We start from the raw sequence: 25,006 nt of genomic DNA, 5'->3' as shown, positions 1-25,006 counted from the left end.
ATTTCCGATGAATACATATAAATATACAGTGTTTATGTAAGCTCTTCCATGAACCTACTTTTTTTTATTGTAAAAAACAAACGACTGACAATATGATTTTTCAGAGGGAGGAGTTTGAACAGCCAGCATGAACGGCTGTCGTATTTATGTCAAATATGTCAATTTTCATTTGCAACACATTACAGTCATAATAAATGAATAAGAACAACATGTGCATCCTTTAAGAGTTTGGAAATGTTTTAAGTTAATGAAATATATTAAATGCATGCCAATTTGATAAAATTCATTATTCTGCTGTAGTCAATATACGCATGTGCAAACAAATTTTATTGGATTTAGAGAATGGGTTTATTCACAAAGCGAAAGAAGCACGTCATATTAAAATCAACATTTAAATTTCCATTTACATCACATCACGACTGCTTCATATAATCTTTTCCAGAATAAATGTTCAAAATTGCCATTTTGATTTGTATAGAATATTTCATCAACTTCTAGGCATGTCACTTTGTTCCAGATTCTCTGTAAGGAAATTGGCATTTGTGAAGGAGAAAGTTTGTCCAACAGGACAACGACCAACATATCTCTGTTGTCTTGAAACATTTTCATTCTCGCCATATCAAGTTCGAATTCACACCATGAACTTTTTAGGAATTCTTCACTGATAACAAGGACCACTTTTTTGCTTTCAAAAATGGCGTCTATGATATTATCCATTATGAGCCTGCCAGCTGCAAAATCTCTGTCGTGTAAACATAATGACAAACCATTTATCTTTTCCAAATAATTAACGAGAGACCCACAAACCCATTCTCCATCTGCAGTACAATAAGCAACGAATGCATTATACTTGTACTCATTAGAATCTCCTTCCAGTGCTGTGTAATGGCGGTACTTTCGGCGGATATGAAGGTACCAAAAATGTAGAGTTATTCTATATTTGTAGGCTAAGGAACTAGCTGTGAAAAGTAGAAGAAAAACCACCACAAGAATTATTGTAATGGTAAGCCATATCTTACTGAGGCATTTACTCTCAATGAATTCAAGATGCGTGTATGCATAAACTGTTGTTTTCTTGCTGTTATCAATATACACACACGAGTAATTGCGGTTTTTATCTAGTGTAACTTTTGTTTCCTGGAGCCATCTCACAAAATCGATCGAATCACAATTGCAAACGAAATTATTGTCATTCAAAAGAAGCTCAAAGTTGATATGTTTATCACGTTGGTAGTTCTCCAATTGATTCATATCAGATTTCTGCAGAAAAGCAATTCGATTTTGAACGAGACTTAATTTCTTTAAAGTTGAAAATTTGCTGATTTGAATTGGAAATTTTGAAAATTTGTTTTTTGATAAATCCAATGAAATGAGGGAACGATATTGCGATACAAACATGTGTTTATTAAACGTAACAAAGTCATTTTCTGAGAAATCAATCAGTTTTAGCCCAAATAATTGTTTTAGAAATTCACCATTAACATCATTTTGTAATCCGACATTTAAATGTGTTCTTCTGCTAATTAGTGTTTTGAGGTAAGGCATAAAACTGATCATCTTTAGATCAAGCTCACTACAATTAAAATCCGATATGTCCAGTGTTTGTAAATGTGACAGTCCATGGAAATGTCCAAGACAATCTTTGAATTTATTACCAGCTAGATTTAAGAAATCTAATTTACCAGCATTTGTGAATTTTATATTATTTAGACCAGTACCTTTTACGCCCAAATATGATGCGTCGATATATTGCAGATTACGTGGTAGTTGGAATGCAAACGTTAATCTGTCAGAGGAATAGTTTGTATCTGTCATATCTAGACGACGTAAACAAGTTTTGTTTTTGTAAGCATTCGTTTTGACGTGTATCGTTGCCTGATTCGAAATATCTAACCAACGAAGGTTAACCAGTTTAACCATTTCTATGGCAATACTCCTGTCACCCCATATACTATTCTCTTTGAGAATAAGTTTTTCTAAGCAATTTTTATGTTTCATTAGATTTATTCCTCCTGACTGTATCGATATTATTTGGTTACGAGTCAAATCGACTTCTTTTACGCAGACTGCACCAATCATTGCAAACTGTGACGCCAATAATACGTCAGAGGCTGGGATAGTTCTGAAATTGTGTCTAAAGTCTATTGATGTTACATTTCTGTCCATAAGACCGTTAAGTAATTGCAGCAGGTACGATATCCGCACATTTAAGTTCTTTGAAATATCGAGTCTTTCTATTAACTTAAATGGGTTGAGAGCGCCTGGTTCCACGTACCTTATCTTACATTGAAAAATCAATTCCTTCAATTGTATGTTCTCAAAAACATCAAATGTGTTGTTGTCCATTCTGGTAATCGTACAAGGTTCAAAATTCAGATATGTTAATTTACGTAGAGAACGAAAACCGTTTCCAAAAGTTTGGTCGTTTAAACCATTGATTGATAATCTCTCTAAGTTAGATAATTTTTCTAAAACTTTCTCAGGATAATACCGGAAGTTATTCTGTGATAAATCTAAAATCCTCAAAAAAGGTAATGAATCAAAAACAGTCTCCGGTAAAGAATGGATATCAAGAGTGTTATGGCACAGGTCCAAAGAAGTCAGTTTAACTAATCCAGAAAACGCGTTTGACTCGATAACTGATATCTGAGCCGATGATAACTTCAAACTAGAAACATGTTTTAGTCTTGAAAACGCGAAGTTAGATATAACGGACAACTCATTGGCAGACAGGTCCAAATATGTAGTATCGTTAGGAATATTTCTAGGCACATACCGGAAACCTTTTCCATGGCAATCTGTACTCACGTCATTTCCGGTTCTGGTTGTTGTACACTTTGCAGACAGACTTTTATTTATGAGGAATAACGACGCTAAGTAACCTATCCTTAGAATATTCATTGTAGCTGTAATAACGCAGAGAAATGGAAATTTAAATTTTAAGCACCTTGTTCTCACTTTTTACGGAACTTATCATTAAATACAGTGATATTTAGGTACATATGCTGAGTCAATAATCCTCGAAATTTCTAACCCGAATAATCCAGTCCTTATATTCCGCTCACTCAAATCACCCTTTTACGTCAGGAGGACACCGACTGTAAGAGAGCGCGGAATTATCCGACAACTTAACAATTAACAACTTTCCTTTTACTTCAGTGGTCAGGGTTGTATTTTCCTATAATGTTTACGGTTTTTAAGTTCCATTTTATAATAATTTTGAAATATGTCTGCACTGAAAAGATGGTTTATTGTATACTGATTCTGAAATATTGAGGCAGAACATTTTAGAAAACTTCCGCATTTACAGAAAAAAATATAAGTTTGTTAAATATAGATACAGATGTCAATAGCTGGTCAAGTATGCTCTTAAATCTACTTGAATGCAAATATATTATGCATTTTCTGAAAGTATGATATACATATTAAATATAGTTAACGAGAATCAAAAGTTGAAAAGAAGTAATTGGCATGATTACTTTAGTTAAATATTGCTTTTTTTAAATATTCTTTCCTGTGACAGCTAAAAGTATAGATATCTCTTTTTTGTGCTGACATGAATTTTTGAAAAACATTATACTAAGGCTTTTCTACCTCAAGCATATATTACCTAAGCTGGATTTGGCAAAACTTTTAGGAATTTTGGTACTCAATGCTCTTAAACTTCGTATTTTATTTGGCCTTTTTAACTTTTTCGATTCGAGCGTCACTGATGAGTCTTTTGTAGACGAAACGCGCGTCTGGCGTATATACAAAATTTAGTCCTGGTATCTATGATGAGTTTATCTATAATAATGTATGTGCAAACATGCAGAAAATCTAAAATTACAATTTCATTTGTTAACCCTCTTCTGATAAATAAAAAGATGAAAAATTAAACAACATAAATCCTCTTTTCTTCATCCTCTCCTTGCTTTCGTCTAAGTCTAAGTTACTTCTCGAAGCTTGATCAGTTAACTTTACATACAGGTATATCCGCGGCATTTGTTTGCACCTGTTCTAAAACCGGAATTTGATTTACAGTAATTGTCGTTTGATGATGCAGTTTATAAGTGTTTCCCGTTGATCGTTTTTTATACAGATTAGAATGTTGGATTTCCCGTTTGAAAGGATTTACACTTGTAATTTTAGGGCTCTTTTAATAGCTTGCTGTTCGGTAGGAGCGAAGGCTCAATGCTGAAGACCGTACTTTGACTGATAATGGTTTACGTTTACAGCTTTTGACTTGGATTGAGAGTTCTCTCATTGGCACTCATACCACATCTTCTTAAGGATGTTCGTTACTCTGTTTCAAAATAACAAATTTTTAAAAACTATATGTATATATATTGATAGTATGTCAAAAAAGGAACTAAAAAGCAGAAAAAAATTGAGGGTCAGAGTGCTTGTTTTTGAGATATTTATCAATGAAATTTGGCGGGAACTATTTCTCTCTAGATTTTTCTTTCATTTAACATTGGCACCTTTTTTCTTGCAAAATAATGGAAAAATATCAAGGATTTTATAATCATTTCAAATATGGCTTTTAAAACTACATGTAATAAAATTATGGAAAGAAAAGTTTTTGTTTTATTGGGAACTCGATGGACAAAACCAGAGGATTCTGAATATCTGACAAAAATTCAAAAACAAGCGGAGCGAACATAATGTTTACCTAAAATTCTTCTTTCCAATAATCATGTTAACAATCCAAACTTTCTGACAGGAACTTATTAATATACCCATAGACATACTTATTCGCATTTTTATATATTCACCACGAATTTAAAAACATTAGTCACCTTGAATCTATGAAAAACGAGACGATTTTACTTTTGAAAAATACATTTCCTGACCTATGCACTAATTAACCAACTTCATCTGCGCATGAAGTACATTTTATTTACTCATACGAAATTCGAGAGCTTGCAGCTGCCACGCAAAATTTAGATAACTTCAAGATTGTTAACATGGTTAAGGTAAAACAAAACTAATGAGGCAGGGTTTAGTCAGAGACTTGTATCAAAGAATTCAACGTTCAGGTTCTACTAGAAAAAAATGAAGATTACTTATAGATAATGCGTACTGAGGTTTTGTGTGTCCTTTTGTTTGTATTACAGTTTTTTCCCTTGTTTCGCTTCGTGCAATTGTGTTTCTTTTGATAGTTTATTTCGACGTGACGAGGGTATTTTACAGTGTTGATACTATTTTTATATACCCTTGTAATTATATTCTACTTATGTTTTACTTTACTGAGAAAGTGTGTGCTTTGTAAAAATAATGGCAACATTACTAAACCTCACTTCGAAATTCATAAATCGATAGAGAAAAAACAAATCCTGGTTACAAACTAAAACTGAAAGAAACGTGTCAAATATAAGAGAACTACGAACAGAAACACAACATTAAAATGTAACACACACAGAAAGTAACTATAATATAACAATGGCCATTTTCCTGACTTGGCTATGGGCATTTTAAGAAAAAAATGGTGGGTTGAACCTGGTTTTGTGGCATGCCATTAGTGGCAAGGTTCTGACCAACTTATTTATGCTACCAGATATTTCAATTTTTTACATCAAAACCCCCAGTTCACATAACAAAATCAGTCCATTTTAATTTATTTTTCATGGTAAAATCTCTACTAATATTATAAAAATTGGGTAAAACGGAACAACCAAAACAGTATAGTATGTATAGGGCTTTCACGGTTAACAAAATTACCGAATTTGTCCTATTAGAATCGAAATAGTTCATGGCAGCCGAAGATATGTTTTCATTTAACCATGGGTTGGGCATTTATATTTGTATTTTACCCCTCGCTAACACTCAGGGTGAAATAATCGAATATAAATGCCCAACCAATGGTTAAATGAAAACAAATCTACGGCTGCCATGAATTATTTCTTAAATATTTTCTATTCGGATCGCATTGAATGCATTTTCAAAATAACATTTACTTATCGTTAAACATATTTTTCTTACAATTCTAAAGTGAATTAAAAAAAATATACCTTTATAAAGACTGCAATTGTAGTTGAATGTTGCTTTAACTAACGAGTTGAGATCACATAAATCTTGGGTATCAACAAGTACCTCAATGCAAGATCACGTTATTATTTAACCTGATAAATTGAAATATAACACGCGTTTTTCGCAGAAATATGGTATCATCGGATGCATTGGATGTGTAAGTAAAGGTAATATCTTTGGTTAGCTTGATTGCTAGCTGAACGGTGAAGTCATTACTAGGTAAAGTATACTATAATGCTACCCTCCTTTCGAAGTAGCTGAGTCCTACAGACAGATAGATTAGTCTACTCTTAAAGAAGGAAAGTTTACCTTACAATAACTTTGCGGTTCAGCTAGCAATCAAAGCTAACCAAATATATTACCGTTACTTACAAGCTCAATGCAATCGGCTGTAAATGAAGTTCTTCTTCTATTTTTGATTTTCTTAAATTATTGTACGGAATAAGTCCTTGCCGCCAAATAATGACATTTCTTACGAATATATCTTATTTCAGTTCTGTTAGTTCCTTATTTTAACTATTGCAATTAATGACGATTTTTACCTAATTTTCCGTTTTAAGTCACCTGGTATAAAGCGCCAAGTGAGAATTTCGTCCATTAACTTTAACACTTATCTGAAACTACTGGGCCAAATAAAACTAAGCTTAAATCATGCTTCTGGTATCTAGTTTGAAAAATGTATCCGATGACCCCGCTCATCAACTAAGATAGCCGTCATGGCGGAAAAATAACTTGCAGTTTTTGACCTATATCTCCGAAACTAAAGCATTTAGAGCAAATCTGACATGGAGTGAATTTGTTCATTAGGTCAACATCTATAGTTGCCCTGAAATTTTCAGACGCATCAGACAACCCTTTGTTGGGTTGCTGCCCATGACTTTGTAATTTTAACGAAATTTTGAAGTTTTTGGTTATTATCTTAAATATTACAATAGATAGAGATAAACTGTAAACAGCTGAATTGGTAGCACAGTGAGATCTACAAATAAATCAACATAACCAAAATTGTGTATTGACCTCATAAAGAGTTATTGCTCTTTAATGTACATTTTTCACAATTTTTCTTAAATTTTCTTAATCTTTATAAAAGTCTTCACCTCTGAAACTACTGGGCCAAATAAAACCAAAATGGCCTGAATCATCCTTATGATATCTTGCGTAAAAACGTATCCAACGAACCGGTCATTAACCAAGATGGCCAACATGGCTAACAATAGAACATGGGATAAAATGCAGTTTTTGGATTATATCTCTGAAACAAAAGCATTTAGCGCAAATCTGGCATGGTGTCAAACGTTTATTTGATGAAGATCTATATGAATTTACATTTTCAGAAAACCGCTTGTTGGGTTGCTGCTCATGAATATTTGTAAGTTTAGGGACATTTTGAAGTTTTTCGTTATTATCTTGAATATTATAATAGGTAGAGATATACTCTAATGAGCAAAATTATTAAGCAAAGTAAGATCTACAAATAAATCTACATGATCAAAACTTTCAATTGACCCCTTAAAATGTTACTGCCCTTTAAAGTCAATTTTTCACAATTTCTCATCAAATCTTTTTCTCCAAAACTACTGGGCTAAAGACATTATACATAGAAATGATTGTAAATAGCAATAATGTTCAGATTTACAAAAATGTCATCATCCCCATAAAACAGAGAATTTTGTCATGAATTTCTTTTTTGTCTATAATGTGTTCCCTTTTTAAATATGCACATGAACCGAAGTGAGCGTCTAGTTACTTTATATCATAACATCTATAAAAGATAGATCTAAACTTTTAAATCAAAAAGATCCGCATGAAAATGTTTACAAATGAATCAGTATTCTAAATGTTATTCAACTCCTTATTGAGGTATTTGCCCTTTAATTATTATTTTCCTATTCCCCCTAGATTTGCCTGTTATCTTGAAAAACCTGAAAATGACTAATAGAAACTTTTTGAAATAGCAAAAACGATTAGCAAGACATGTTCTAAAAGAATCCAAATGGCCGAAATCTTTAGTCGATTTGTTAATTGATTTATTGCCCCTTGATGACGATTTTCCTACCCCATATATTTGGTTACTAGTATTATCTTAGAAAATGTAAGAGATAAATAAAAACTATAAATAGCACAAATAAGCAAAACAAGATCTACAAATCAGTCAAATGACCAAAACCTTCAGTCGATTAGTGTGTTTGCATTTTAATGACATGCTTATGGATTTTTTGGATAATGTCCTGAAACCTTTTAAAGAGACTGTAAAAATGGGAATAATATCAGCAGGATAAAATCTAAAAATATTTCAAATGACTGAAACTGAAAGTGTTAGTTAACTCAAAAATAGAGTACACCCAATCGGCAATTCTCGGGTGACTCCGCTACTCTCCTTACGGAATCGGCCGAGTTATGACGAATGTGAGTTAAACCTCTGTAATGATGATGAAGATACAGGTTTTGACACAGGTTCTATTTCAGTCTCTAGTTTGTTGGATCTTTAGAATATAGAATTATGGAGCAGAAAATAAAGGAAAGCAGACGAGATAAAATAAAAGTTTATAGGTTATGTTTGGCTTTTATCCTGAAAATTTAAAGGTTGAGAAACTTTAAACAGTACAAATGAGCAGCAAGACCAATTCTACAAAAAAGGCAAAATGGCCGAAATCTTCAGTCATTTTTTTTTAATAGTTTTTACCCTTTAATGATTTTTTTTTAAATATTTTTACCTGAAAATACAGTATACTAGATAGAACGTCAAACGGTTGGTCTACGTAACATTTAGATTTGTATTCTTTTCAAATGGGATGTATCGAGACACACAAACGTTCATTTTTATCTTTAAAGAAGTAAACTCCTAACTGTCCTACTCCCTGTCGATACATTTATTTTTGGCATTGCACAAGTCATGTCTTCTTTATCTGTCCATGACGTAACCATTCAAAATCCCTGTTTATTTATCAACACTCTAATAAGAAGACATGAACAAACAGATAGATGAGATGCTACATCATGGTATCATCAAAGAATCTAACAGAGATTGTGCATCACCAGTGATAATTTGCAAGAAGAAAGGAGGACATTAATGCTTTTGTTGTTATTATCGCCTGCCAGATAATGTATCTTCACCATAGTTTTTTTCTTTTACCGCATGTACCACGCCTCTAGGACGTCGACTCATTAGGTATCTAAAGTACTTTCGATAGAATGAATGGGTATTGGCATGGTTCCCGATACAGCTCATAAAGCGTATTTGTAAAAACCAGAAGGAGTCAACCAGTGGACAAGAATGACATTCGGAATAGCTTCAGCACCAGCAAGTTTCCAACACCTTCTTCCACAAGTACTTAACGGGTTAAATTATCAAATTGTATTAGTGTATGTTGATGATATTATAGTATTCAGTTAAAACTTTGAAGAACATTTACAAAACAAAAAAAGTTAAACAAAAAAAAGATCGTTTTAATACATAACTCGCCTACCTCGTAGTCTGTTATCTTATCTAATGACAGCATACCATGAAATATGACACTTGGTCGATGATAAAACTTACTTGCCATGCAACATAAGTATTATTTCACAGCTATTGTCAGGAGTCTAATGGCATTCCAAAAGAGTCTGTCAGCAACATCACATTTTTCTCCCTTCTACTTGCTATTTGGAAAAGAGATGGACATATCAATAAATGTAAGCTTAATTCCAGCCGAAAATTCAAACAAGGACTAATCAAGTCACGTTCAAGGGAACCTTGACAATTTGAAAATTGCAAAGGAAATAGCTACAGAAAACAACAAGAAAGCACAAAGTCAGCAGCAATATTATGACAAGAAGACGGCATTATCAACATTTCAGATTAGAGACACAGTACTTCTGCACTCACCAAACTATCGAAATTGTAAACTATTTAAAAATCATTAATTGGACCCATAACAATCAAGGTCAATACCACTCTACAGTGTAAATACCAACGCACTTCAGCGTAGTTATTAACAAGAAAGCGTCATATATTCACCCTTCATCGTGTTAACCAACACTCTTTAGCGTAAAAAAATGGCTTCAGCGTGACCTTCACGAATCAGAGTTCTAAATATATATAAACTTATTTCAAGTAGTTATGTATGCCTTTGTCATAATAATATTGTATGTATATTGTGTCATATGTCCAATTTATTCGTTCCGTCAATGCTTTCTTTTTTTGTTAATGTTCATTTGATTGAGTTGATATGCATTTTAATTGATATTTTAAAGTTTGTCTTTCTATGTTGTAATGATACACTACTACTTTAGGTTAGAGTGAAGGTATGAGCCTATTAAAATGTTTAAACCTGCTGCATTTGTTTGCACCTGTTTTCAGTCAGAAACCTGTAGTTTGTTGATGTGGTTAATATGTGTTTCTCGTTGTTACAGTGGGATTTCCAGTGACACTAGAACAATAGAAAAGTCACTCTTCTTATGAAAGAGATAGAAAAGGTCTAAGAACAGGAGAGACAATTTACGCATAAAACCCGATATGCATAGGGATGAATATCTCTTAAAACACAAAACCATTATATAACTTTTATACAACCACTATAAATAAAGTATATGTTAAAGCTGAATGTGTTAATATATGATTTTTTAATTGCCAAACATGCTGTTAATTGAACAACCTATTGTTCAACATAGGGGTGTGTAAAAAACTGCCAGATTTGACTGCATATTTTTGTTTTTTTTTTGAAAAAAATATATATCAAACCTTAATAATGTAGCTTTCTGGGTATCCAATTTTTAACGTGTTCCGAAATGTAGTTTCGTCACAAGAATTTTTCAAAGTTGTGTCATTTTGTCTATATGAATGATGTATGATCGAGCACACCGACAAGTATATCGTTGGGACAACTCGATATAATGTAATCAATATACGTGAAAGATTACCTAATGTGAAGTTTATCAAAATCATCATAACATAATTGATCAACACATTATGTTTGAACAACATGAGTCCTACAATATAAGATTTAAAGGTGCATATCATTTACATTCAACGTTTTTATTGGATTTTTTTTTTACTACAATGTAACCTCGAGGTTCAACGTTGATAGTAAAAAAAAATCACAGAAATTTTTTGAATGATATTGTAAATGATATGAACCTTCGAATTCTTATAACATCGGAATAGAAAATATGTGATCCGAATTAACCATGCACGTGTGCTACAGAAGATTATGAACTTTTATGATGTACAGGGGGTAAGGGTTTTCTTAAACAATATTATGATCCCAAATTTGATGAATTTTGTTGGCAATACTTTAATATACACACAACATATAGCAAAGTATATATTAGATCTCAATGTATTATAATTAGGAAAAATGTTTGACGCGGTAAAAAAAAATCTTCCCCCTCCCCCCGTATTGCATGTAATGGTTTAAACCTAAAGGATTCGCACTAACTGCCTAAAAGGGGTCCGCTCCAGTCTTGAATCAGTGATTTTGTTTATCATAAACAAAATATTGTCTCACACTGAAAGGGTCAGCCGGGCAACATGCACATCCCGGATTGTCAAAACAACTAAGATTTACAAAAACGATTACAAACAAAAACCATCAGTTGGACAATCTTACTTGAATCTGATTCTCTCTACTGATAAATAATGCAACACTAATGACACATTTAAGTTTTGGAATGATTTTATTCACAAAGAATGTTTCTCATTGGTACACATTTCTATTGTCTTTTCAGAGTTTATATTGGAAATTAAAAATTGCTGCATGAAAGACACTAGCTCCACATTCCTATGCATATGATTTTATATGTACGAGAATCATTCCATAAAATATCAGTTTGATATCCTTTCAATGCATGACACTGTCTAGTGGTTTTTCTGCCACAATTACAAGGAAAACCTGGCTAAACTTGTGCTATATCAAACACTTGAATCTTACATCGCTATTGATGTTAAGCAATTATTTAAAGGGCCATCCGGAACTGTTGGGTTTTATAACAGTCTTCCTTCCATACACACCATCGCTGCAAAATAATTTGAACATTCAATTAGATGATTATAATATTATTTGGCAATCCAAAGAGAACCTGAAAACATCAGACCACAATAAACAAAGACCCAAAAAAAAAGCCAATTTTACTTTACAATGAAATTGAAAAAGTAGTTAGTTACATGTCAAATCATCTTTTGGCTGTCGACAAAAAATAAATAAAATCTAAATTTCGTAGCATTTTACCACCCCCCCCCCCTTTTTTTAACTGAATTTGTTCAAGGTATGGTGGTTTTACCCCTTTTCAGATTTCAGTATGTCATGTTGTATATCTTTTATAAATTAGATGAATTTCTAGCAAGTTTCTACGATATTCTTTATCATTTGACAAAATACTATGCATCTGAATTAAATTGTTTACTATTTGAAAAAGCGCGCCTTCTTTTACTTTAATTTACTTCCCTTTATTTCACATAGCAACAAATATTAAAAACTGCCACATTTGACTGCATATCAATTTTTTTTTCCCAAAAAAAATATATGTCAAGCAGCATAATTAACTTTACAAATTGGGAGAAAATCAAGATGTTCCGACTATAGGTTAGTATTAAAAAAAATTAATGAAAGGTTGGCATGATTCCAGGTTTGAACCCTGACGACACTTAAAATCGAAAATTCACTTATTTACCTATCATATGAAGATACGATGATGTGATAAACTTAACAATTAATAATTTACCTGGTGCATTATCATATTCACATTACGTTGACACGTCTCAGTTCGTCTGTGTTAGCTCATTTCAAGCTCGTAAACAATGTACACCATTTTCCGCTGTTCTTTACCGATTACCTCTAGTCAGAAGAGCCCACTGTTTACAGGGGCGATAATATTTTGTCACCGGTTCACGCACTGGTTATCTATATATAAATTAGAACATTGATTTTTCTGTTTGAATTTTTTTAGACCTGTCATTTTGGGGGCCCTTAAAGCTTGCTGTTTGAGGTAAACCAAGGCTCCGTGTTGAAGACCGTACTACGGCTGATAACGAATTGTTTACTTTTTACACATCTCGAATTGGATGGAGAGTTGTCACATTGGAACACATACAATATCTACTTATTTCTACTGACTTCTTTTAATAGCTTTTTGCTGAATATTTTCAAAGCGTCACTTTTTGTTATAAACGTCCTTAACAATTGAAACACAACCAATAACGTGATGTTATTTTCATTTTGGGATGATAATAATTGAATTACCCATAGTCCTTTTGATTCTGAATCGACCTATTTAAAACAGACAACACATATCTCCATAATGATACACATTAAGGTAATATGGCTGAACATTTTGGTTAGTTATACATGGGAACATTATATATTACGTCACAATATATGTTCCTGGATATACTTCAACATATATGTCATTGATTTTATAAACAAAATGCACCATATTCTTGAAAACAAATGAAATTTACTTTTTATTTCTTATGTTGTATCAAGTTATGTATCTGTGTCCTCACTTGTTTTATAAAGTTGTTTAAAGAATTCGTCACAACTCGGCCGATTCCGTACCTCAACGGAGTCATCCGAGGATTGCCGATTGCTATTTTAAGTTTATTCCGGAAATGAAACGTTCACATGATGTTAAGGATCGGAACGCCGTGTGTCACTCCTACATTTTCTCTACGAAACTGTTTAATTTATAATTGATAGAATATTCCATTGTTTTATTTCTTTATATAGTTGAATGTGATTGTTTTTGTAGGCATTCACCTCTTGTTTCAGATTGGAGTGTGACGCAGTGTTTTCAAATAAAGCATATTATATATTGTATATATATTTACAAATAAATTTAACAAAGAATAAATTACATCGAGATCACGATACATCAATATCGACATTTTTCAGTGTGATTTATAACTTTATATGCTTTATTGATAATTTTCTATTGATTGCTTTTGGAATGCAATACATCTCAAGTGTTGTTTTTTATGCCCCACCTACGATAGTAGAAGGTCATTCTGTTTTCTGGTCCGTTCGTCCGTTAGTCCGTTCATCCGTCATCTGTCTGTCCCGCTTCAGGTTAAAGATTTTGGTCAAGGTATTGTTTGATGTAGTTGAACTCCAATCAACTTGAAACTTAGTACGTATGATCCCCATGATAAGATTTTAATACCAAAATAAGAAATTTGACCCCAATTTCAAGGTCCACTGAAAAAAGAAAATAATTGTGCGAGAAGGGCACCCTTGTACTATTTTTGTTTTTGTGTGTGATAAGCATTATTGATCAACTTCTAAATTTCAATTTACATCACGACTGCCTCATATAATCTTTTCCAGAATAAATGTTCAAAATTGCCATTTTGATTTGTACAGATTATTTCATCAAATTCTAGGCATGTCACTTTGTTCCAAATTCTCTGTAAGGAAATTGGCATTTGTGAAGGAGAAAGTTTGTTCAACAAGACAACGACCAACATATCTCTGTTGTCTTGAAACATTTTCATTCTCGCCATATCAAGTTCGAACTCGCACCATGAACTTTTTAGAAATTCTTCACTGATAACAAGGACAACTTTTTTGCTTTCGAAAATGGCGTCTATGATATTATCCATAATGAGCTTCCCAGCTGCAAAATCTCTATCGTGTAAACATAATGCCAAACCATTTGTCTTTTCCAAATAATTAACGAGAGACCCACAAACCCATTCTTCATCTTCATTACAATAAGCAACGAATGCATTATACTTGTACTCTTTAGAATCTCCTTCCAGTGCTGTGTAATGGCGATACTTCCGGCGGATATGTAGGTACCAAAAATGTACAGTTATTCTATATTTGTAGACTAAGGAACTTGCTGTGAAAAGTAGAAGAAAAACCACCACAAGAATTATTGTAATAATAAGCCATATCTTACTGAGGCATTTACTCTCAATGAAGTCAAGATGCGTGTATGCATAAACTGTTGTTTTCTTGCTGTTATCAATATACATACACGAGTAATTCCGGTTGTTATCTAGTGTCACTTTTGTTTCCTGGAGCCATTTCACAAAATCGATCGAATCACAATTGCAAACGAAACTATTGTCATTCAAAAGGAGCTCAAAGTTGATATGTTTATCACGTTGGTAGTTCTCCAGTTGATTCATATCAGATTTCAGCAGAAAAACAATTCGATTTTGAACGAGACTTAATTTCTTTAAAGTTGAAAATTTGCTGATTTGAATTGGAAATTTTGAAAATTTGTTTTTTGACAAATCCAGTGAAATGAGGGAACGGTATTGCGATACAAACATGTGTTTATTAAACGTAACAAACTCATTTTCTGAGAAATCAATCTGTTTTAGCCCAAATAACTGTTTTAAAAAATCACCATTTACATCATTTTGTAATCCTACATTTAAATGTGTTCTTCTGCTAATTAGTGTTTTGAGGTATGGCATAAAACTGATCATCTTTAGATCAAGATCACTACAATTAAAATCCGATATGTCCAGTGTTTGTAAATGTGACAGTCCATGGAAATGTCCAAGACAATCTTTGAATTTATTACCAGCTAGATTTAAGAAATCTAATTTACCAGCATTTGTGAAATTTATATTATTTAGACGAGTATTTCTTTCGCCAAAATATGATGCGTCGATATATTGCAGATTATGTGGGAGTTGGAATACAAACGTTAATCTGTCAGAGAAATAGTTTGTATCTGTCTTATCTAGACGACGCACATCGGTTTTGTTTTTGTTAGTTTTGTTTTTGACGTGTAACGTTGCCTGATTTGATATATCTAACCAACGAAGGTTAACCAGTTTAACCATTTCTATGGCAAGGCTACGGTCACCCCATATACTATTCTCTTTGAGAATAAGTTTTTCTAAGCAATTTTTATGTTTCATTAGATTTATTCCGCCTGACTGTATCGATATAATACGGTTATGACTCAAATCGACTTCTTTCACACAGACTGCACCAATCATTGCAAACTGTGACGCCAATAGTACGTCAGCTGCTGGGATAGTTCTGAAATTGTTGCTAAAGTCTATTGATGTTACATTCCTGTCCATAAGACCGTTAAGTATTTGCAGCAGGTACGATATCCGCACATTATTAAAGTTCCTTGAAATATCGAGTCTTTCTATTGACTGAAATGAATTGAGAGCGCCTGGTTCCACGTACCTTATCTTACAATTCAAAATCAGTTCCGTCAATTGTATTTTCTTAAAAACATCAAATGTTGTATTGTCTATTCTAGTTATCGAACAAGGATGAAAATTCAGATATGTTAATTTACTTAGAGAACGAAATCCGTTTCCAAAAGTTTGTTCGTTTATACCATTGATTGATAATCTCTCTAAGTCTGATAAGTTTTCTAAAACTTTCTCAGGGTATTGGTGGAAGTTATTCTGTGATAAATCTAAAATTTTTAAAAAAGGTAATGAATTAAAAACATTTTCCAGTAAAGAATGGATATCAAGAGTGTTATTGCGCAGGTCCAAAGAAGTCAGTTTAACTAATCCAGAAAACGCTTTTGACTCGATAACTGATATCTGAGCCGATGATAACTTCAAACTAGAAACATATTTAAGTCTGAAAAACGCAAAGTTAGATATAACGGACAACTCATTGTCAGACAAGTCTAAACATGTCGTATCGTGAGGAACATTTCTAGGCACATACCGGAAACCCCTTCCATGACAATCAGTAAAAACATCATTTCCGGTTCTAGTTGTTCTACACTTTGAAGATAGACTTTTATTTATGAGGAAAAACAACACTAAGTAGAATATCCTTAGAACGTTCATTGCAGCTGTAATAACGCAGAGAAATTGAAATTATTTTGTAGCCTCTAGTTCTCACCATCTATGTTACCACAAGTAGTCAGTTAATACAGTTAAACTAATTTAATATCCTGCGTTAGTAAACCTTTCACTTATATATAACCCGAATAATCCAGTCGTTATACTCAACTCACTGACATCACTACATTAACTCTGGAGGACACTGACCATAAGAGGGCGCTGAATTATTTGAGTAAAATAATAAACTATACATTCGGTAACAGAGTAATATTTTCCTGTGAATGTTGACGGCTTTAAAGTTTCATTTTTTTTTTACAGGATTCTAAAAGTTTGCCCTGTAAAGCTGATAAATTGTACACTGAAATTCAAACATCTAACAGGACATTTTAATTATTTCCGCTTTTACAGACAAAGAAAAAGTTTTGTTAATTTTAGATACAGACGTACTTTGTCTGATTCAGTGTGTTCTTAAACCTACTTAAAAAACAATAAATGATGCATTTTCTGAAAGTAGGATATACGTTATAATTGTAATTTACGTGAATAAAAACTTGAAAAGAAGTAATTGACATGGTTACTATGTGCATTTGCTATTTTGAGTTATGTTTCCACATAACAGTTAGAAATATAGACATCTTTAGAAGAAAATAGAACTTTTGTTACATAATTAAAAAAACAAAAATAACAGAAAATATTTTGCAATTCAGGTATTGAAATTTTCGAGTTGTTTATTGTAATACTGTACTGTCTAAACATGCAGAACAAGTTCAAATTTAAGTTTGTAAAAGTTAGACAATACTTGGTCCCGTTTTATGAAGATTTAAAGCCCATGGAAAATGCCTTAGGGGATTGTACTCTTCGTTATTGTTGTTGTTAAGAGTTCCATTTCATAATTTATCTACAATGAAAAGTAATGCATGTAAAGCATTTTATAGTGAATGGAAAGACATGTTCTACGAAAATTAGAAGTGAAAAAACCGACTTTTGGACGAGAGGGATAGGTATGTTTGACATTTGTTTACTCGCTTCTCACTTTCTTCTGCATAGAAGTTCCTTCGAGGAGCTTGCTAGTTATCAAAGGTACCAGGATTATAATTTAGTCCGCCAGACGCGCGTTTCGCTTGATCATTCAATTGTACATACTGGTACTAGTATATTGTTCTTTCTATTAACAATCCAAACTTTTCTGATAGGAACCTATTAATATCCACCTGAACTAGAGATTAAGAGGCCACAGACTGATATAGCTTTCTCTGTCGCATTTCTAGATAATTACAACGTATAGTTTGACAAAAGTGGTCACCTTAGTATTGTTCTACAATCAATGAAAAACGAGACTATTTAACTTTGGAATAATAGATTTTCCTGACCTATGCACCAATATACCAACTTCATTCGCGCATAGTGTATCATTCAATTCAACGATGTGTGAACAGGACAAACAGACATAATAAGTACAAATGTCAAAAATAGGAGTACAACAGTCAACATTGTATTATAATGAGGGGGAGGACAGGGGTAAGGGAGACAGGGAGAAAGAGGGTTGGAGAAAGGAGAAAGGGGTAGGAGAAAGGAGAAAGGGGTAAGAGAAAGGAGAGGAAGGCTGGGAGAAAGGTGAAAAAGTTAGAGAAAGGAGAAAAAATAAAATATCTCTCCTTTTAAAATTTTTTCTAATATTTCAAGAAAAAATATCTCAAAAGGAGATGTTTTATTCTAATGGGAGAAAGGAGAACGGGGGTAGGAAAAAGGAGAAGAGGGGTGGGAGAAGGGTACCCCCTGTCCCCCCTCTATAATCCCAATCACTATAAAGACAAACAAATATGGATTTGTGTACCTTTTTGTAAGCGTTGCAGTTTTGCTTAGTTTACCTTCGTGCTATCGTGTGTCTTTCGTCATCAATTTTGACGAGATGAGATTTATTTTACAGTACGTTTATTTCCATTTTGCTATATTCTACTTATTTTTAACTTCACTGAGAAAGTGTGTGCTTTGTATACGTCATGTACTGCAAATACTGCGTTTTTATTTAGGCAGTGGCTATTTGACCGGCACCGGCAAAATAGCAAATTTGCTATTTAGCACTGCTTTAAAATGAGTGTGGCTGTTTCAAAAAAAAATATTTTAGAATAAAAACTAATTATCAAATGATTTGGACTTTTGAATATAGAAGTTTTAAGTGAATAAGTGATTAAAATCAACGAGAGCCTGGAAATATTTCTATCTCTGGTGACCTTAATGAGCCGTAATAACCCTTGTAAACATATTACAATGTAACTGTAACATACAACTTCTTATCAATATCAACATAAGTATCTTTAATCATATGACATTTAACAATATGAATAATATGTGTATGGAATGATTGTAAAGTGTACATGTCTTGTTGGCAGTTGCCATCTGACCTTGACCTCGTTTTCATGGTTCAGTGGTCAAAGTTAAACTTTTTTAGTTTAGGTCTTTTTTCTAATACTATATGCAATAGGTCAACTTAATTCGGTGTATGGAAATATTTTATGATCTATATGTCAGTCGTGCAGGTGTTATTTGACCTTGACCTCAGTTTCACGGTTCATTGCTCAGTGTTAAGATTTTGTGTTTTGGTCTGTTTTTCTTAAACTATAAGCAATAGGTCAACTATATTTGTTGGATAGAAAAATTTATATATAGACTGTCCATTAGTTTCTCTTTATGAATTGTATAACACAATTTATTGTGGGGTCTTTTATAACTTGCTGTTCGATGTGAGTTAAGGCTCTGTGTCTGGGATGAATTGTTTAAACTATTTACATATTGTTACTTGGATGGTGAGTTGTCTCATTAGCACTCATACAACACCTTCTCATTTCAGGGCCTTTTATAGCTGACTGTGAGGTATGGGCTTTGCTCATTGTTGAAGGCCGTACTGTGACCTATAGTTGTAAATTTCGGTGTCATTTTGGTCTCTTGTGAAGAGTTGCCTCATTGGCATTCATACCACACCTTCTTTTTTATATTTTCTTTTTTTTTATATATATTTATTATCTTACCATGCACTGTATGTTTATGTTGTTTTATGACTTTTGTAATGGATGTATATATTTTGTTATTAAAGATGGAGATTATGTTGTTTATTGAATATTGACTTTAAACAAACCTGAATTTTATTTAGGTGTTAATCAAATGAGATCATTCATTTCATGACATAAAAAGATTAGTACATAGTTGTACCTAGTATTTTGAGACCATGTGGGGATTTCTAGCTTTTCACTACTATGAGGGTCTGAATGTCAGGGGGTTGGTCCTTCAAATCTGTATACTTGAGTTTTACAAGTAATTTTATTCTATGCTGTGTAAATTTTGCTTTTTTATTATCTATTCTTTATATTTAAGCATCCAGTTATTCTTTCTTTAGGGCATATTTTTCTCTATTCTTTTAACGGTTTACTCTTATTCAGCACATTAATTGATCACTCTGTATTCTGAAACCCCATCCAGATGCTTCAAATATAAGGTTTTGGCTGTACAGTTTTAACAATTTGTAAATCATAACTAACACAACAAAAACAAATATAACATTTAATAAATCAAAATATACAATACTTATAATATATATATAACATATCACAACAATAAGTTATAACAAAATAGATTATATAGAACATTGTTGATTGCAAAATAGTGTGACATTATAATTATCATTTATAACATGCAACAAAAAAATAATGTGGACCTTACAAGTTTGTAAAAACTTGCATATGATATAACTATGATCAGCTAGTAATTTATTTAATATTTGCATAAATAACATAGAATCCATCATTCTCTATAGTGACCATGGAAAGATTTATTTTATCTGGGCTAAAAGTCAGCTATGTATAATGCTTGAAATTAAATAAAATCTTGATCTATCATAGAACAAAAAATTCTAACACTGGGCTGAAGAGATGTACTGGTATGTTTGTTTAATGCTTGTATTAACATATCGATCTTATTAACTTCAAGAATTATACATAGCTAGGTTCTAGTAAAATTTTGGAGCATTTTGTTTAATATTACTTATAAATCTGATTAACTTCAAGAATAAGACATAGCTAACTTCTAGTTAAATTTTAGAGCATTTTGTTTTATAATACATTTAGATCTTATTAACTTCAAGCATTATAGATATAACTAACTTGAAGTCCAGTTACAGCATATTTTTTTCTATTTAATAAAACAAAATACCCTAAAACTTAAATGTTTCAATCACCTGTAGTTGTCCAAGTAAGCTACAACTATAAATGTGACATTCAAGTAGAATGGTTTAAAAAAATGAAAGCTAAATCTTCTTTCTATAAGATATGCAGCAGAAGCAAGGGGTAAAATTTGTTTTCTTAAAAAAGACTTTGTTGGCAAGATGGGACTGAAATGATAAACATGTAATTATAGATTATCGTGAGAAAAGCAATCAAGTTGAGATGACCAATGATAATCTGTTTATCGCTATTTTACCTATGAAACCGTTGTTAATTTTATTGACAACAGACATGTGGGCCCTTAGTTCTAGCAATAATTTTCCATATCACTAGACTGTGCTGTGAAAGGAAATTATCTGTCAGTAAAATCAAAGGAAATTTTCGTAAAATAGTGATTACTGTAAATTCAGAAATTATTGCGTACATTTATTATTGCAATTTTGTCATTTTAGACTAAAATGCTATTTCAATTTTTGCGATAGTGAAACAAATTCAGTTTTATTCTTATAAAAAGAAATCAAACTGAGTTTAAACTATTGCGATTACAACCCAGTCGCATTTTTCGCAATAATAAAAACAGTGCAATAATTTTTGAATTTATAGTATACCTTTTATCTGAAATACCCTCAAACTGATCTTTTATTTAATGGAAAATTAAAATGATAAATTTGTTGTTAGCTATTTGATTAAGCAAACATATTACAAAAATTATATGCTTTTTGATTATATATGGTATTAGGTTGCTATCACTTAGTTCTATTGAAACTGCTCTCAGTCTAAAACATGCTGTAAATCTTTCTTGCTACGGCACTTTATACATTTATATATGCGTACTATGTCCTATTTATTTAATACATTCATCTTTACTTTCTACACATTTGAAATCCAGGGGGGGGGGGATAAATAATAAATGTAAACTTGCTACTGACATTTCAAGAAACATTAACCTACTGTAACTGAAAATTGCCTTAAACTTTATTTCCCCTGTCCATAACCTACTGACTAGTTGTTATGCATCAATGTGTATATATTATAATATCTTATAATTCACAAGTAAGTACATGTAATTTTCCTAAAACTGAATAGATTATCAACATTGTCAGCTTGTGACTATAGAACTGTTACAATATAAATTTACAATGCAAAAACAACAACATGTATGGCATTTACTGTTAAAAATCTATTCTGTATTTTCAACTCTATACATCACTGGCGTCAACGTGATGATCGTAACTGCAGTTACGATCATCCCAATATGGCGGACACAAATATAGGGATATTTTAGAAGGCTGATTTCTCCACTTTAACAGCTTATTTTCAGATTTGTTTTATATCAAGAAAAATCGTTATAAGCATTGCCGTTGAATGTGTTTTTCATAATTTACAGAAAAACAACCAGAAGAACGAAAATCGAGATTCAAAAAATCACGATGATGATCGTAACTTCGTCTACAGATGATCGTAACTTCGACTTGTTTTTATAAAAAGATGATCGTAACTCAAAATTTACGAATGTTTTTTTCCACTAAATGAACACCCTATTTAGCAGTCACGATAAAAAAAAAATTATTTTAAAATCAAATAAAGAATAAATGATAACCGCTATTCTAAAAAGAAATGACATAAGGGGGATTAGCAGACTTATACGCAAATGTCCCCAACATCATTTTTTTATGAGTAATTAAGTTAACATTAAAAATGAATTTACGTGGACATGAAGTTGATATAAATATCATTCTCATAATACAGTTTAAGAATACAGACCAAAACTTTCACTGAATAAAGTAAAGGAGGGCATGAAGTTACATTTTTTGATGACTTTCTATCGGTTTTAAATTGTTGCCTGGTCTTGGTTTTCTTAATCAAACTATGACTATTAAAAATTGGAAAACTACAGAGGTGGACTTCGAGGGAGGGTCAAGGTGCTCGCATCACCTTTTTGTGGGAAATTTGGTTGATTGTATAGGGAATCAATGAAGGATGACTGTAGCGGGCCTACTCTTAGACAGGCAGTCCCAAATCCCTTTTTGAAAATTTCTGGATACGCCACTGAACTACTGTTGCCTATATTTACCATGGGTTGACTATTTATGTAAAGAAGGAAAAGTTAAAATAGATGGTATACACGTTCATGTTAGATTTTTCAAGCTACAAATTATTACATTTATACGGTATATGACATGTATCAATGAAGTAGGTCGAAGACGTTGTGTTGAACCAAACATATCAATAAGGGATCTACCATAAGGGGGGATGTTTGGAAAAAGGCAGGACAGGAGATTTGAGTAAAAAAAGGCCGCATGACAATTTGTGTAAAAAAAATCGGGATGAAAAAAAGGACCGAATAGAGTAAAAATAAAAACACAGGATAGAGAGTTCAACAAAAAAAATGCAGGACAAAATTATTCATCCTAGTCCCTCCCCCAAAATAAAAATCAAATAGTAGCTCCCTTTATTGACGGTTTCACTGGTTTTTTTTTTATTCAACAGATATGATTTCACTTCTTAATGCTTTCTTTTTCCAACCTCTCCCTTAAAAATCGTAAATCTGTTAATAAAAGAAACTATAAAGTCTGAATTCCCCAAAAATACCAGATCCCCGAAAGTTACTATTGTCCCTATAGAGTGTAGGGAAAAAAAATCTTCAATTTTAAAAAACTGGTCATTAATATGAGCTTTCCAATACCTTATTTATATAAAATATATGAAATCAATATAAAGCTGTTAACCCCCAATGCATTTTAATATTGAACTAGATAAATAAGAAATACCAAATCTCGCGAAGTCATAACCATTTGTGCACTTACCAATAGGACGTTATCCTCCCCTCAGTGATCGTTCCTCATTATTATCAGAATATCAGCTGAAAACGTACATTTTGTCGCATACTAGACAGCTTTATTTGTCCTTATTTATCAGAAAATGCTTCGTTGGAACAGACAGTTATGATCATCTTAAGTACAAGTTACGATCATCGTTTATAAAAATAAATAAAATTTACGATCATCATCGTGATTTTTTGTATCTTGATTTTCATTCTTCTTGTTGCTTTTCCATCCAGTCCGAAAACATATTTCATTGGCAATGCTTATAAAGATGTTTCTTGAAATAATACATATCTGAAAATAACCTGTTAAAGTGGAGAAATTAGCCTTATAAAATTTCCCTATTTGTGTCCACCATATTGGGATGATCGTAACTACAGTTACGATCATCACGTTGACGCCAGTGATACATGTATATTGGAAGAGGTTTATTTTTTGCAGAGATAGAATTTTGAAAAACCTAATTCTAATATTTCAATAATATTTTGCTGATTTTGGTCTATCAGATCAAATTTTTCTATTGCAAATTTATCTCCATTGCAAATCATTGTAACTTAATCACATTCAAAAATTTCTCCCTATAAAATATCAACAGTTAACATATTTTGTAAATAAATGTGTTAAACCTTTTTTTACCATAAACACCATCTTTTATTTTAAAACACTATGACTATGTCAAGTTGGACAACCTTAAGCAGTCTAGGGCAGCTGACATGTGTAAATAATATAATCAAATTTTGGGACCCTTTTATGCAGAAAAATGTGTTCTTTTCCGGTTTTCGGTCATAGGACGGTTAAAAGAGGAGCTATATCAGTATATGTAGATAGGACTTATAAAAAATTAATGAATGTAAAACAAAACTATTAATAAATCTTCTGAATAGAGTAATACATAAACAACACATATTTGTGATACAGAATTTACTCAAAATTGTCCAAAATCTGCTCTTCGGGTCTAGGCAGAAACAAACTTCTCTATTACTTTAATTTGTCAATATTCACACTGAAATGCCGATGAATATGAAGTAATGCTAGTAACTGTCATTGTTGATCGTACATTTGTTTTCAACATACGCAAAAAATAATGAGACTTTCCAATACTGTTTTGGCGTGTTTGCAGGGTGATTGGCTCTGGTAGTCTGTCGACCACATCGCCTCGGCATATTTTCAACGGTATCGAAGGGTTCTGATAATTC

The 25,006-nt window shown here is 32.3% G+C and overlaps 2 protein-coding genes across 2 annotated transcripts; both read right to left on the bottom strand.

Moving 5' to 3' along the window:
* Positions 1-26: 26 nt before the first annotated feature.
* Positions 27-3,310, bottom strand: LOC139497926 (toll-like receptor 4). Its single transcript, XM_071286167.1, has one exon. The coding sequence runs from the start codon at positions 2,899-2,901 to the stop codon at positions 409-411; it is 2,493 nt and encodes an 830-aa protein (XP_071142268.1). The 5' UTR covers positions 2,902-3,310; the 3' UTR covers positions 27-408.
* A 10,483-nt stretch (positions 3,311-13,793) lies between these two features.
* On the bottom strand, positions 13,794-17,132 carry LOC139497925 (toll-like receptor 4). The gene has a single exon (XM_071286166.1). It carries the CDS (start codon positions 16,772-16,774, stop codon positions 14,279-14,281), a length of 2,496 nt encoding a protein of 831 aa, XP_071142267.1. The 5' UTR covers positions 16,775-17,132; the 3' UTR covers positions 13,794-14,278.
* Positions 17,133-25,006: the final 7,874 nt, after the last annotated feature.

Source organism: Mytilus edulis, chromosome 12 (assembly GCF_963676685.1).
Source record: "Mytilus edulis chromosome 12, xbMytEdul2.2, whole genome shotgun sequence".
Classification (NCBI taxonomy): Eukaryota; Metazoa; Mollusca; class Bivalvia; order Mytilida; family Mytilidae; genus Mytilus; species Mytilus edulis.
Note: the sequence above shows the minus strand (reverse complement) of the source record. Positions and strands in the feature narration are given on the sequence as shown.

Excerpts from the sequence above, each read along its gene's own strand:
- LOC139497926 (XM_071286167.1), bottom strand. The coding sequence starts at position 2,901 with ATGAATATTCTAAGGATAGGTTACTTAGCGTCGTTATTCCTCATAAAT.
- LOC139497925 (XM_071286166.1), bottom strand. The coding sequence starts at position 16,774 with ATGAACGTTCTAAGGATATTCTACTTAGTGTTGTTTTTCCTCATAAAT.